Genomic DNA, 15,150 nt, shown 5'->3' on the forward strand with positions numbered 1-15,150 from the left:
AGTGATAAAGTAAGGTTTGCAACACCTGGCCCATATTCGTACCTAATCGTGCGCTGCTCTGATATCACCCACAGCAGACAAAGCTTTAAGTTTAGTCATCTTAGTACTAATGATACGCTGTGCCAGGCAGAACGTTCTTGCAGACGTGCTCACAAAAACTGCTTGTGTAACAATAATAGTCGTCTGATGTATCATTGATATTATTTACGTTTTAGACATTCTTATAAGGAAGTTTATTTATCAAGAGTGTGTGTAAAGTTACTGTGACTCGTGGCAGTATGCCGGAAAAATTGGAGCAATTAAATTATTTACTAGACAGGTACAGGTATTACAATATGTATGTATTACAGTTGTTGGTTTTTACAAAACCATCAGTTTCTTGATACCTGTTTGATGACAGACATTGTCTTGTCTGTTTGTATGTAAACAATGCTCACATTGCAATATTTCCCACCGTTCTCTTTGCACTTTCCATCATTACTAAATGCCTATCTATTGCCTAGAAAGCCTTTAATTCCGTTAACCGCAAAAAAGACAATAGTGACAAAACAATGCGCAAAACTACGGTGTCACGTACCCAAGTAGGTAGGTCTGCTGATACATCAATGACCCTGTCAACATTGAACATTGTAACATTTAGGAAACAATTCGTAGTTTTTATCGCAATAATACATAGTTGAAATCACCGGATGCGGTAGAAATGATACCAATTTGACTATGCGATATGAATATATGAACGATGTGCACATAAAATACTAGATTATTTAAAAAAGGCATAAACTGAAGTAACGAGTTATGTGGGACAGTTTGAAAGGGCCATTTGTATGTAGGCTGGCTGACATTCAAACCATTTATCATTGCGAAGTTTGCCGTGACTGGTGTGACGGACCCATACGCTATCGTAGCTCCCAAGTTGTGCATGCTAAGTTACGAGGACACTTGCCTATATCTTATAATACTTTTATTTTATAAATTCATATATACTCAAGCGTTGCATGTCTCATGTTATATTTGATAGTTGAATATAAAACCTGGCATTGAAACAATACACCGCAACTTGGGCTTGCTTGTTGGCTTGGAAATACTAGGTACTACTACTTACGTACCTTAATGTGCTTTGCCATTTGATGGCTGTTGTTTGGTTTAGTATTTGTTAACTATAATTGAATTATACTTGGAAAGCGATTACGAGTAATTACGAAAGTAATTATGTAAAACAATAACAAAATACATGAGGGTCGTTCAACTAAAAGTAACTTCTAAAGCATAATAAAGTAAAGATATAAGTGTCACATATTAATGTAAGTTTGTCTTTCAGGAGGCAAGAGTCAATGTACGCAATGACGGGATTATACGCGGAGTCTGGTTGCTCGGAGGGCGCCGGAGACGAGGCTGGGCCCAGCACCCCGCCGCACCCGTCCCACCCGCCGCGGGAATCCGTCAAATGCCACAGCCGAAACCCGTCGGCTGGCGTTTGCGACAGGTAAACTAACAAGTCTAAATGTGCAGACTAGTAATGTGCAGAAGTTATAAATAGAAGATACAAGCGACCACTTATTACAATAATATGAATATATGACCTCTCAATCACATTTAATACGACTCCGCAACTTACGAACTCATTTACGCGATCTCGACGCAGAGTTCAACACAACAGTTGCCCACATGACTGTTTTCGTATTTTGTTACATTTGCCAATGTCAAGAGTTAGATGACCCAAAGGAAAATCAAGAAATACCTGTCAGACGGTCGGCCTGCGTACACGCCGTGAATAGTTTTATTTGCAGCAGCTGTAATGTACACGGAATTAATAGCATAAATTAAAAGTTAATTACTTAAGAACTAAGCAACCCACTGACGTTATCTTTGTGTTTATAGAGACCGCGAGAGGGACAAGGAAAGAGAAAAGCCTCGACAAATGTACCCAGAAATATTAGACATTCCTCATGACGCAAGAGATTGCGGTATCTTGTCATGGAGACCGCTTTTCATCCAGAGATTTTCTAGTATTAAAGTAAGTTCTGACAGAATCAAACAGATCTAACGTGTCATTGCCACTCCCAGTTAAAATATATTTTCTAACGTTGACTTTCTTTCAGGTGTTTGTATTTTTCCTTTCGTTCCTGGTAACTCTACAACAAGCGTTGAGCTCCGGCTACATAAACTCTGTGATCACTACAATCGAGAAACGTTTCGAGATCCCGTCGAGTCTGTCGGGGCTCATCGCGAGCAGCTACGAGATCGGTAACGTCATTACCGTCATCTTCGTATCCTACCTCGGCAGCAGGAGACACATTCCAGTATGGATTGCAGTCGGTAAGTCAATCACTTATTCCCCCATTCTAACTTATTGCAAAATTTTCTAAATCTTATTTGCTTGTGGTTTATGCAAGGCCTTTGAGCTAATTTTATTGACTTTTCTTATGACCTTGACCTGGTCGTGTGGATTGGTTAGTAAACAATAAATATCGATGTATTCTTCGAAAAGTTATTTTCTTCCCCAGTAAGTACTTAGACTTACGTACAGAATGTTTATGAGGTTTATTATTGTAGGTGCTGTAATTATGGGCATCGGCTCGTTAGTGTTCGTCGTTCCGCATTTTATAGCGGAAGTGAATAGCGAAACTTTGATGAACAATAAATCTGACGACAACATCTGTCGACTGCCACGTGCACTGGAACAGGATATGGGCGGCTTGGGGCGCCTCTCTCAGGGCTTACCACCCAGCAACCTGAGGCCAGACAATTGTATTAAGGTTTGTATCACTTTAAACATAATACTTACACCATTTTGCAATTTGATTAATATTCACTTAGACATGAATCTGTTACTGTCTTGGGTTACATGCACTTAGTAGGTATACTAATACACAATTAATTTATTATGTCTAACAAAAGTTATACCTAATAAAAAATGGCTTAAACATTAGACTTACAATTAAATAATTTTGACAGAGTTCCCCGAGCACCTTCATGCCTGTGATGGTGTTCATAGTGGCGCAGTTGTTACTGGGCTGCGGTGGCTCGCCCCTGCTCACTCTCGGCACCACCTACGTGGACGACCACGTGCGGCCAGAGTCCTCCAGCATGTATATAGGTAAGTCTGATCAAGGACCCTTAACTATCACTCATAGATACAAAAAAATTGTTAACGATTGCTGCAGATCATTCCATCTTTCAGTTTTCTGGTATACTCTATGTCTTAAATCCATTAGTGACAGTAACGTTTACCTGTACAGGACAGTTGTGGTTCCACATCACATTTGCATCATCACGACTCTACAAGTCGTGCGTGCAACTACTTGGCTAAATGTATACCGATGACTCATATCGAGTTTAATGTTCATCCTGTTTGGATCAATTGTCAGCTCCTTCTTTCATCCTGAAATAGATTAAATGATATAAAACACTGGTAACATGACACCGGCGTTCTCGTTCTCTCTTTGTTAGAATTTGTCAATATTCTATCAGACAGTAGTGAATGTTGGAGTCGTCATCGTGTATCACTGCAAATGTCATAAATAGTTATCACCCTTTGTTAACTTTAAAACGACTTCAATAGTATTGTGACGTGACGTTTATTATAGTGGCCGCGTGTCCTCTTCATATCGTTACAACCGTTGCATGTGTGTGCCATGCCTGGCTTCGGTGTCCCCTCACATAAAATGTGCATAAACCACATAGACAAGTCACCGAACTTTTGACTCCAAACAACACCTCTAAATTACTTTTACCGCTATTTCGTGAAAACTAAAACACATTACTACCAATAAATTTCTGCAACGTGAAAACAAAATAAAACGAAATATATCAATGCTATCCTTGATTTTAAATATGTTTAACATTTCTAACAATACAAAATAACAATGTTAGCCGTCATTGTGTACGAGATAATAACACGTTTACGTTATTATTTGCATCGCACTCACTATGAAAACTATGTACAGCTCTAAAACACATTACTAACTACAGACTGTAAATATTTAGAGATCAAAGTTATGAGATAGAAAGTAACGTATACATAGGTACTTAGGTTCTAATTCAAAACATTTGACGAATCTTCTACTCGTAGAAACGCTTACCTTATCACATCAACGGTCATAATGAAGTAAGTAGATACATACCTACATGTCCATGTAGGTATGTATAACAAAATCATATTATACTTATTAAAGATATAAAACCTTATCATAGACCCGTATTATAGCTACAAGTGTATGTCTCATCGACACGAGGACGCAATAAAACTGCAGGACCCATTTTATTAAATGAATTCACGTGAAAGGTCGATGAACCAGAACTTGCTCTTTGTTGTATGTAGGTACCTATCTGTGTAGAATGTTCTAGAAAGAAAAACGTAGCAAACAGGTTCGGTCAATAGACCGCATAAGTTTATGATCTCAGTTCAAAATCAGGGCTACTAACCAGAATGTTGTAGGTATTGTAACCAAAAATAGAGCAAATAAAGCGTCAATTTATAGAAAAGTTATGTTGTCAGCATCATTCGTATTAATTGGTCTGGTTACAAAAGATTATGGCTACTCAAAATTATCGACAATCCTACACGCACACTGGTGGACATGCTAATGAACGTTACGTAAACTGAATTGGATTTATTATGCACATCATTATTTATTCAAAACATAAAAAAGGAGGCCGTCGTTTAAATACACCTATCCCTAACAAAATCTGAAAAAATATTTTGGAGCGTCACCACCGCGCTAAACGTTACCTACATTGAATACATTGTGTAGGGGCTGGCACGATGAAAATGCAGTGCCTTGAAAATTAACCGTAGTCGTGAGTCGTGAGCAATGCCCTTGACCTACTTCTCTTGTATCACACAACCAATGAGAACAAAGTTATCGTTACCATCCCGAAAACGCTATTGGAACAAATATTTTGACGCAGTATTCTACGATATGAATCATACCTACCTACTTTTGCAAGTTTAGTTCATTTCAAATATTAATATTTTTGAATCCGATGAAAGAATCATTATGATTTATTTTCTCTCGCCGTACTTCGGTGTAGCGTCATTGAGGAAATGAGGGGAGGGATTTTAATAAGGTACTCTTTGGAGTCTCCTATGGACGCGACCTGGATTCGAGAGCCACTCGTATCGCCAGAAAGAGGTCTATAGATATCGATCGATTTATTTATGTTCGCTTTATTTTATAATGCGTGGTGGTGTATTTTTAGATGTTTACTAGTTTGATTTGTAAGATCTGTCAGTTTAGAGTCAATGCTTAGCTAGATTTACTTGTATATCCGGTCGTCGACAATTTCATTTTCACTTTTATCTCTTAGGTACGTACATCCCTCAACACACTTAAACGAAATCGAAAATTGAAATAATGGAATGGAAACGACCAACACGCAATGTTTTTATACACAAACAAAACACATAACACACCGTTTTTACTATTTATGTCTATGCAGGTAGGTAGGACTTAAAGGTTATAGGTAGATAGGTACCTACAATGTTATTCAGTCGATTTTTCAGCGTCAGTAAAATAACTTCAGCGCTTTTTATCGACACTTGATTAGGTAGTTTTAGGTAAGTATAGCTATAAGAGATATAAAAAAATATCTCAAGCTATACGATTTTGGGAACTATAAGTATAGGTACCTACATCTTGGATATTAGCGGGGAAATCCGCACCATTTGCAACATCACGAAACAAGAGTGACCTACTTTCCACGTCGTTGTTCCGTGCCGGGTGCACTTACTGTTTCAAACATTGTCCATACGCCACATCACAAAAGGACAATGCGGTTGACCTTTGTAACTGATATCGCTTCATTATCAATATCGTAATGTACACATAGGGAAATCACAATTGGCCGATTATATTATTTAATAATATTTTAGTAGGTATATACATAATTAGGTTATCGCGATAATCAGATTAGTATACAATAATATGAGTAATTCATTAAAAATATCCTCTTTTAAAAGTCAATTCATTTTGCTGTATGTATATCATACCTATACCTACTACTAATGAACTAACCGATAATTCATGTTCATGTGACGTTCATTGTTTCACTGTCTGGCAAATAGACTCAGTAGGTAGACTGTACGGAGTAATGGGAACCTAACCTACAGCAGCAGCCGTCGCATTAACAACTGATTATTGAGTGTAGCACCTGATTGTTTTGTTTACAGGATGTATGTACAGTATGGCTGCCTTCGGCCCGGTGCTCGGGTTCCTGCTCGGTGCATATTTACTGTCTTTCCACATGGACTCGTTCTCCGGCGCTATCATCTCTATAGGTAAATAACCATACTTTACTATCATATTATGTTATAAACGCTGTATAGTATTCACTACGTATTGACTAAGTTATTTTTTGTACTTAAGTTAAGTTCTTGTTAAAATTTTCTAGATCCCGGTGACCACCGATGGGTTGGCATGTGGTGGGGTGGTTTCCTGTTATGTGGATTCCTTCTCATCCTCGTTGCGATTCCCTTCTTCTCGTTTCCAAAAGTATTGGTACGAGAGAAAGAGAAGATAAGGCTAGTAGAGAAAGCAGCGGCTGCTAGTGGAGCATCCACATCTAAACCTCCCGTCAAGTCGCAGACAGACATTAAAGATACAGGGTACGGGAAAGATATCAAAGGTAAGAAACGTGATTTATGTAACTCGCAGAATGTAAATACTTATACATATACTATTAGAAAAAAATGTAATTATTTAAGATATTTAAAACCTGAAAGCCTTTTGCATGTAGGTATGCCACAAAGAATTATTTTATTTATCCATTACTGTTACTTATAGTTTCTCCATGATAAATAAAATAATTGTTTTGTTTTTAATGCTTATGGAAAGTACAATTTCACGTTGAGTTTCATGTGCATGTTATTTATACCGATTGTTTCCCATCCTCAGACATTCCGGTGTCGATGTGGCGGCTGCTGAAGAACCCTGTGTACGTGGTCACGTGCCTGGGTGCCTGTATGGAACTCATGATCGTGTCGGGCTTCGTCGTCTTCCTGCCCAAGTATCTCGAGACGCAATTCAGCCTCGGCAAGAGCCAGGCTAGCGTTTTTACTGGTAAGACTATTGATAAACACGATGATTAAAGAATAACATACATTTTCACTGCCTTCTGTTTGATATTTTAATTAACTTTTCTTTATAACGACGACAATAATCATTCATCTTTTTATTGAGACAATATATCAGCAGCAGAGATACAATGAAGGCTTGTTATTTTAGAAATTACCTAGGTATTTAATTAATTTTAAATATTCTCAATTCTGACTCATACATATGTTTTTACAGGTTCCATCGCTATCCCGGGTGCCTGCATCGGTATTTTCATGGGTGGCTGCCTACTAAAACGACTGGAGCTTCGTCCCAAAGGCGCCGTTCAGTTCGTGCTCATATCAAACACTATATGTCTCTCTTGCTACGCTCTGCTGTTCTTCCTCGGCTGCGACAACATCAAGATGGCTGGAACCACAATACCGTATACTAATCACAGGTAAAATTGATTTTGTATGTTTATTGGTAAAAATATCTATGCAGCTTGAAATTAAAATTTTCGATAAATATCACAATTAATGATTTATCTATATGATATTAAATCGGTTTTATTGTTTTTGCAGCAATCTGGAGCCTTTCAAAGTGAATCTGACGGCGGCGTGCAACTTCAACTGCCTTTGCACGGAGACAGACATGGAGCCAGTGTGCGGTAACAACGGGCTGACGTACTTCTCGCCGTGCCACGCAGGCTGCGCCGCCTTCTCCTCGCGTTCCAACTTTACTAATTGCGCATGTAAGTTCGTCTTACGAAATACAAACATTCCCTTTTTTTTCTAAACATGATGATGTCACATTCATTGTCGTATGTACTAAAATGCAGTCGTTAAAATATATAAAATGGCGCAGCATGGTGTATCTCGATCTTGTGGGATGAAAATATGTTATTCCAGACCATAATCTATGCCTGTTCCGAATTTCATCTCGATCCCTTCAGCTGTTTTGATGTGAAGGAGTAACAAACAAACATACAAACTTTCGCTACTTTAGTAGAATAGTAAGATGGCTGACAAAACTAAGTTTCTATACTTCCTGACTTCCTATGATAATTTCGATACTTTTAGTTAGAGCATGTTGATTTGAAACGTGAGTATGTGCAGGTGTGCACGAGAACAGTCGCGGCGTGGGCGCGGTGGGCGGTGTGGGCGGTGTGGGCGGCGTGGTGGTGGAGGGCGCGGCGGCGGCGGCGCTGCGCGGGCCGGGCGCGGGCGCCGCCGACTACTCCGAGGTCACCGTGGTGCCCGTGGCCACGGCCGGCGCCTGCAACCCGCCCTGTACCACCATCTTCCCCTTCCTCGTGCTACTCTTCTTCATGACATTCGTCGTCGCCGTTACGCAAATGCCGCTTCTGATGATCGTTTTGAGGTAAGGTATAAGATTAGTAATAATATTTTAAATGACTACAATATCATCAGAGTACATGATCGTAATCAGATAATTTGCATTTTTGTTAGTAACAGCTTTATGTATGTACATACTTATTTTATTTTTTGTTTACATAGGTCGGTGAGCGAAGAAGAACGTTCATTCGCACTTGGCATGCAGTTCGTGATATTCCGTCTGTTCGGGTACATTCCTGCTCCTATCGTGTTCGGTAATCTCATCGACTCGACGTGTCTGCTGTGGAAACAGTCCTGCAGCGGAGAAAAGGGGGGCCGGTGTCTGCTCTATGACATAGAACAGTTCAGATACAGGTATTGTGCACTTCCCACAGATAATTTATACTGTACACATGTACTTATATTTCTACAGTTAGTAACCTAAATAAGTAATTTAATGTTCAATTTTAAAAGAATCAGTTACGCTATGGTGACCTGATGTGATATTTTATTTGCTACATACTTAATTCATGATGTTACTCTTTGGTTTTATACAGATACGTTGGACTGTGCGGTGGCATTAAGATTGTGGCGCTGGGTATATTTATGGCTGATTGGTGGCTTGTGCGACGTCGGCGACACTTGGAAACAGCTCCTCCACTTGACCCTCACAAAGACATCGCCGGCTCCATCATCAGTCTCGACAAACGTATGATAGATTCCATTTGTTTCTCAATGTCATTAACTAATTACCAAGTTATTTTATCCTAGAACAGGTCTAAATACTCTTTATCCTTTTACAGTTTTCGAAGAACTTCCATCTGCCGACAACGCGAGTGGTTTCCGGTCTGGTGTCATGTCAGGTGTAAGCTCGGCCACCACGACACCGATGGAGCCGCCGACAGGAGGTGGCGACGCTCATGACTCATACCGACCCAAACTGCAACGTACTGAGTCTCAGTACTCGGAGGACTCGCAGACAAGAGGACCCAGCGGGAAGAACTCCCGCGTCCTCGTCGCCTCCCGACACTTACGCAACGACTCCAAGACCATACAGCTGGAGCCGCGCGCGCGCCAGCACTCGCTCGACGAGCCCGAGCGCAACCGCGCCGTGCGCAGCGACTCGCGAGACTCCAGGGACTCGCGGGACTCGCGCGACTCGCGCCGCGACTTCACGCGCTCTGCGTCGCGCGACCTGCCCGCGCACTCGCGCTCTGGCTCGCGCGACTTCAAGGTGCACTCGCGCTCGGACTCGCGCGACCTGAGCCTGGACCAGCTCAAGCAGTTGGCGCTAAAGAGCATGGAGAGCTTGGACCTCACCGTGCTGCCGCTGGCGCGCTGCGCAGACGAGGAGAGCAAGCGTCTCATCGACACCGGCGGAGTGCTGCGCCACCGCCGGACCAGCTCCAAGGACTCCAAGATGCCCGAGACGAAACACAAGCGTACCTCTTCACATCACATCACGATGGAACCGAACGAGCTTAGTTTACAGATGCAGAAGGGTCGAAGTGTGGATCATCTGGCATCGACTCGGCTAGATCCGTGCGTGTGAAATGAACGATAGGTTAATAATTATGTACAATATAGTGCCGGAACTGAATCTCAGTTGAGTGAGAGAACAGAGTGTGAACATTTGCTTACTACCATTGTGCACAACTGAGTGATAACATTAACATGAGTAAGTTTAAACTACACTTATTCTAAATTTAGTAAATAGTAAAAAAATATGAGTGATTTCAAATCATATCTTATATGTAGATTCAATTGCTTTCAGGAAATAAAAAACTTTCGCTTCTGCAGCTAACTAGTGATCTAGTAATGAATGACTTATGAAGCTACAACATGTAGGATCGTAATGTTTCATAAATCATGTAGTGTGATAACTGACTGTTGTTTTAACATTAAAGTAATACAAATAAATACTCGCATCACTCCCAATTTAGGTTTTAATATTGTAAAATGTAATTATGTAGTTAAATTTAAATGTAAACTTATTTTCTATCATCAAGATGCATACTACCTTACGAGAAAATACTTTTTGTTGTACTTAAGATTCAAGTACATTAATTTAAATTCAATTGATGTGTACATTTTAATAACTAATGTTGCTATGTAAAAACAGGCTGTTTTTGTTTGAATTAATTATTTGTGTATATTCTTGCATTAGTCAAAATTTACTGGCTGTTAAAAATCACAAAAATGTAGACAGTAGTAAGAGTGAAATGAGTTAATAGAAAAAATTAAAGGTAATGCATAAAATGAACTACACTATTCATGTGCACTCACTTTAGTCACTCTTCTATCAGCACAAAGCTTTTATTAATTTCTGTACTGGTGCTCATAATAATTATGCTTGCCTACTAATTTCTACATTGCAGTATACATATGTTACTGTTAACATTCCTCTTACTTATGATAAAATAAAATATTCTAAAACAGAAGCACAAACTATCAAAACTGCAATTCAAAATTGGGATGGTTCCATATATTTTGAGTGAGAAACAAAGGCCATGATCTCAAATGAAGGGAAGGAATGAATTTTACAACCAAATGTGAATAATTGATAACAATATTAAATTTACTTTTAATGCATCTTTGATTTTTGTAAATATTTATTTCTAGTAATTTTATTATGTATTGTGATCCTATTTTATGAAATAATGTCTACTAGTGCAATTAATGTTCTATGCATGCCACTTATGGTCCAAAATTTTACAAATTCTGGTTTCTATGTTTTATATAAATAATCATATATTTTGGACAGCTAATATCTAGTATATTATTTTAATTTAGTATTTCCTTAAATATTCCAAACTGCCTTAGTTCAAAGTTTACACTTATTAAACCTAAAAACTTGCATATGAATTTGATGTCCAAAAGACTTGTTTAATTAAATACAATTTTGAGGTGTTAAAGTTAAAATGTCAATTCTCAGGCTGCTGGTATAAGAATTCAATTACTAATATTATTTAACTCTCTGATGGACAATAGAAGTACTAATGTAACTTCTATGGAGCAATGTTCACTGTCCATTAATATGTTAATTATAAATGAACATGTATTTTAAAGCAATATATTTTATCTCAGATAAATGTAAAAGACAGGAATGTTGTCTTATGTAAATTTTTGTCACATATTGTTAAGAGAGGTTAATAGTTTGATATGAAAGAGAGTGTTTTAATGAAAAATGCCTTATTACTACAATAGATCTTAAGACTTGATATTGATACTGACTTAGATGTATTTGAATAAGTTGTTATGTCAATCACCCAGACAGGTTTGATAATAGCAACTCCTAATTTGTTGCATTTAGTGATTAATAAAATTGCATACTTATTTTAAAACATTTTTAATTATTACCTTTAAATATTACCGTCATTTCTAAGACTTTAACAACACCACACATTGAATTACAAGAAAAACTGGAATTCATAATCTATTCATTCACTGAGCAGCTTGGATACCCATTTCTTCTTGAATTACACCTGTGTGCAACATTTAAATTAAAAAAATATCTATTAATCTATTGATAAACTACAACTATAGTCTTTACAATCTAAGAGGCCAGCTCTGGCAGCTGCCATGTAGTGAGAGGTAAATAAGGTCAATTGCTGCCTATGACCAATTCCTTGAAGTCATATTGAATTAAAATAATTAGTTTGTAATGGTAACTAACCTAAAAATTTGATATTGTAATGGTGGCCTTTTAGAATATCAATATCTGAATAATTCATCTATTTAAATGCATTTCTGTAATATTCATATTACAGAAGATAGTACAAGTAACAAAGTAATCTATACTCTATACAAAGCTGAAGAGTTTGATTGTTTGTTTGAACACACTAATCTCTGGAACTACTAGTCTGATATGAATATTACATGTTTTTGTATTGGCATTGTGCATTTATCGAGAAAGGCTATAGGCTACAAAATATTACACCAATAGGAGCTGAGCAGAGCAGAGCAGGTAAAACCACTGAAGTATTCACTATTTATTATGAATTACATTTTTATTTTTTATTTGGAAATACCAGGATGTTCATAACAAGTTATAGTGATATAAAGACCGACAAACTACTGTTAACTATAAGGGGGAAGGTTGGACAAAATAATACAAATTTTACATTATATCTTGTTATTCTATTCACATCTACATTCTACTTGAAACTACTATATTGCTTTTATCTCACACAAACATACATACATACAATCTAACTAAAACTGATATTTACAACTGATGAAATGCTCATTTAGTCTAACTCACCACATTCAGTAATGGTAACATTTTTCGTAGGTTTTCCACTTGCAGATCCCAAGCTTTCCATTTTAGATACAACATCCATACCCTCTACCACAGCACCAAAGACTACATGTTTCCTATCAAGCCAGGGAGTTGGCACAGTAGTAATAAAGAATTGAGATCCGTTGGTGTTAGGGCCTGCATTAGCCATAGATAATATGCCTGGGCCAGTGTGCTTCAGTTTGAAGTTTTCATCTTGAAAAACGCGCCCATAAATAGACTTTCCACCGGTACCATTATGGTTGGTAAAATCACCTCCTTGGCACATAAAGTTGGGAATGATCCTATGGAAAGAGGAACCCTTGTAGCCAAAACCTTTTTCACCGGTGCACAGCGCCCTAAAGTTTTCCGCTGTTTTGGGAACCAAATCAGTCTCCAGTTTTATAACTATACGCCCTAGAGGTTCTCCATCTGCGGTTACATCGAAGAATACCTTCTTTTCCGGTTGACAGGATGCAAATCGAAGAGCAACGGCAGAGTATAATGTCCCGTTTATCAAAGTACGGCGTAACATTGTTGCCGTCATCATTTTAGATGGAATTTTAAACTAGAACAAAGACAAATTAATTTAATTGAGTTCCAAATGATTTCAAAGCAGAATTTGTAGCAATATAACTGACATTTATTTAGTTTTATTATAACCTAACCTAACAGCAATGTTACCTACCAGCACGTTTCTCGTTTGACGTCTGTCTTGCCAAAAGTTTATGTCAGTAGGAGTAGGTACTACTGTCAGTTGGTATAGGTATCAGTCGGTCAGTGTCAGACTGTCAGTCAATCAATGAATCTCGTAGACTGCGAACACTATGTATGAACCTGTATATGGCAGTTGTCCCACCGGCAACGATGAACGAGTAACGAGTAGAGCTAGAACTAGAAACGAGTTAAGCGAGACGTGGCGAGCGAGTGTGTAGTTCTGATATTTGTGTAGCTCGGCTACAAGCGAGTGTGCGAGTGTGGCGGGCGGGCGGGCGATTACTCGCTTCGCTCGCTCGCAGCAGTCAACGTGAGTCGTAAGGCGTGAGTTTTAATCGCTTGGCGAGTGTCGCCGAGCGAGTGTTATCTTTCATAGCTCTTGTCGCTCAGCGACAAACTAGTGAAGCGAGCACTCGCCGGCAGTGTGAACAGTCAGGGATCAACTATTTGTATATACATCTCTTTCGTCGTTACACGGAAAGTATATCTATTGTACGTTTCTTGAGCGAGAAAATAGCCGATAGTTAGTCGTTCACTCGCCGTTGGTGGGACAACTGCCTATAGCAATACTGTATTAGTAAATCTGAAACAAACATAGGATAGTGCAAGTTTCAGTCAAATCTATAGGGGAGGTAGGGGAGGGATGGGCAGTCGGGAGACATGGGCACCCCCCTTTTATTCTGATTCTGTCATAGGTTTTTCTTTTTTCCTAATTTGGTAGTTTACTTTACCGTCTGGCAAAATCATGTCCATGGACTATCTGTTATTTCCGTCAGTTGTCAAATAGTCCATTGAAATGTTACAATTTGAGGGCCGAATAATGCATTTTTTAGAGGACGCAATTTTATTTTTGATCATGTAGGGGGGTCAATAGAAGCTTAACTTGAAGTTTGTGGGGTCGCCACCTTTGTCCCCCGGCCGCCATCTTGGAAAAAGGGATGGAAACACTTTTTTTGCTATATCTCGGAAACTATGCATCGTAATAAAATTTTTAAAATCATAATTTGTAGAAAATTATTTTGCCTACAAATATGTTTATATACCTTTTTGCCCTAAATTAACAATTAAAGAAGTTATAATTAAAAAAGTGAAAAATTTTTAATAAAATTTTCTTTTTTGCTCTATAACTTTTTTTTACATTTTATAAATAAATGACTTCAGACCAATCTTGTAGAATATTTTTCGAGAAAAAATTTTCCCTACAACTGTTTTCAATTTCATTCATTAGAAACTCAGTTACAGCGCTCTGAAGTTAACCGGGTTCGTCAAATTAGTCCAGTCAAACAAGCTTAAATTAGGTAAGAATCTCGGAATGCGAGATGACCAGCTGTAAGTTTGTATATGCTTGTATATTGATCCCCTAAAACTTGTCTCCAAACCATGGTATATATGGTAGGGTGTAAGCAACTCTTAAAATTCAGGGTCAAAGGTCCCAAAAATCGTTTTTTTGCGGTTTTTTGGAAATAACTCATTTCCTATGGGTTTTTGGTATTTGTATTCATTATCAATATTGTAGAACACAAAATTCTCTACAACTTTTGACTAATTTTTTTTTTTATATGGTGAACCGTTGTCAAGTTAGAGGGCGGAGAACGCACGGTCAATTTTCCACTTTGGAAGCGTCTATCTTTCAAACATTTGATTTTGACGAAAAATGGTTTTAGAAACTATAACGTCTTTTTTAATGTCCTATCCATAACCAACCATCACGGATAGGTTAGCTGAAAAAAAAAATGTCTGATGTGATGCAGTGACCGCGCGTTCTCCGCCCTCTATCTCGAAA

At 38.3% G+C, this 15,150-nt stretch overlaps 2 protein-coding genes across 6 annotated transcripts in view; one reads left to right on the plus strand and one right to left on the minus strand.

Annotated features, from left to right (window-relative positions):
- LOC118278495 (solute carrier organic anion transporter family member 5A1) overlaps positions 1–11,715 on the plus strand; it is a 40,188-nt gene extending 28,473 nt beyond the window's left edge. For all 3 annotated transcript variants that reach the window (XM_050698870.1, XM_050698871.1, XM_050698872.1), the window contains 14 exons: positions 1,319–1,483; positions 1,879–2,014; positions 2,100–2,316; positions 2,554–2,756; positions 2,956–3,097; positions 6,173–6,280; positions 6,394–6,627; positions 6,897–7,061; positions 7,293–7,494; positions 7,619–7,788; positions 8,153–8,417; positions 8,555–8,746; positions 8,929–9,080; positions 9,175–11,715. In XM_050698870.1, coding sequence (XP_050554827.1) covers positions 1,319–1,483; positions 1,879–2,014; positions 2,100–2,316; positions 2,554–2,756; positions 2,956–3,097; positions 6,173–6,280; positions 6,394–6,627; positions 6,897–7,061; positions 7,293–7,494; positions 7,619–7,788; positions 8,153–8,417; positions 8,555–8,746; positions 8,929–9,080; positions 9,175–9,923 — 3,100 coding nt within the window. In that variant the 3' untranslated portion in view covers positions 9,924–11,715. The remainder of the gene's footprint in view (positions 1–1,318; positions 1,484–1,878; positions 2,015–2,099; positions 2,317–2,553; positions 2,757–2,955; positions 3,098–6,172; positions 6,281–6,393; positions 6,628–6,896; positions 7,062–7,292; positions 7,495–7,618; positions 7,789–8,152; positions 8,418–8,554; positions 8,747–8,928; positions 9,081–9,174) is intronic.
- LOC118278536 (peptidyl-prolyl cis-trans isomerase) lies at positions 11,705–13,506 on the minus strand. 3 transcript variants are annotated; one of them, XM_035597786.2, is made up of 3 exons: positions 13,339–13,506; positions 12,636–13,218; positions 11,705–11,856 (listed from the first exon to the last, which is right to left on the minus strand). In XM_035597786.2, the coding sequence occupies exons 2-3, from the start codon at positions 13,198–13,200 to the stop codon at positions 11,816–11,818; spliced, it is 606 nt and encodes a 201-aa protein (XP_035453679.1). In that variant the 5' UTR covers positions 13,201–13,218; positions 13,339–13,506; the 3' UTR covers positions 11,705–11,815. The 3 variants fall into 3 exon arrangements, with proteins under 3 accessions (XP_035453679.1, XP_035453688.1, XP_035453690.1); XM_035597795.2 differs by lacking the exon at positions 13,339–13,506 and adding an exon at positions 13,292–13,315; XM_035597797.2 differs by lacking the exon at positions 11,705–11,856 and having other exon boundaries at positions 12,490–13,218; positions 13,339–13,505.
- Between the last annotated feature and the right edge of the window lie 1,644 nt (positions 13,507–15,150).

Source organism: Spodoptera frugiperda, chromosome 15 (genome assembly GCF_023101765.2).
Source record: "Spodoptera frugiperda isolate SF20-4 chromosome 15, AGI-APGP_CSIRO_Sfru_2.0, whole genome shotgun sequence".
NCBI classification, from domain to species: Eukaryota; Metazoa; Arthropoda; class Insecta; order Lepidoptera; family Noctuidae; genus Spodoptera; species Spodoptera frugiperda.

What these genes read in the sequence shown, in the direction of transcription:
- LOC118278536 (XM_035597786.2), bottom strand. Translation starts at nt 13,200, where the DNA reads ATGATGACGGCAACAATGTTACGCCGTACTTTGATAAACGGGACATTA. An exon ending in TGTTACCATTACTGAATGTG is followed by an intron (nt 11,857 to 12,635) that starts GTGAGTTAGACT and finishes TGTTGCACACAG; the next exon opens with GTGTAATTCAAGAAGAAATG.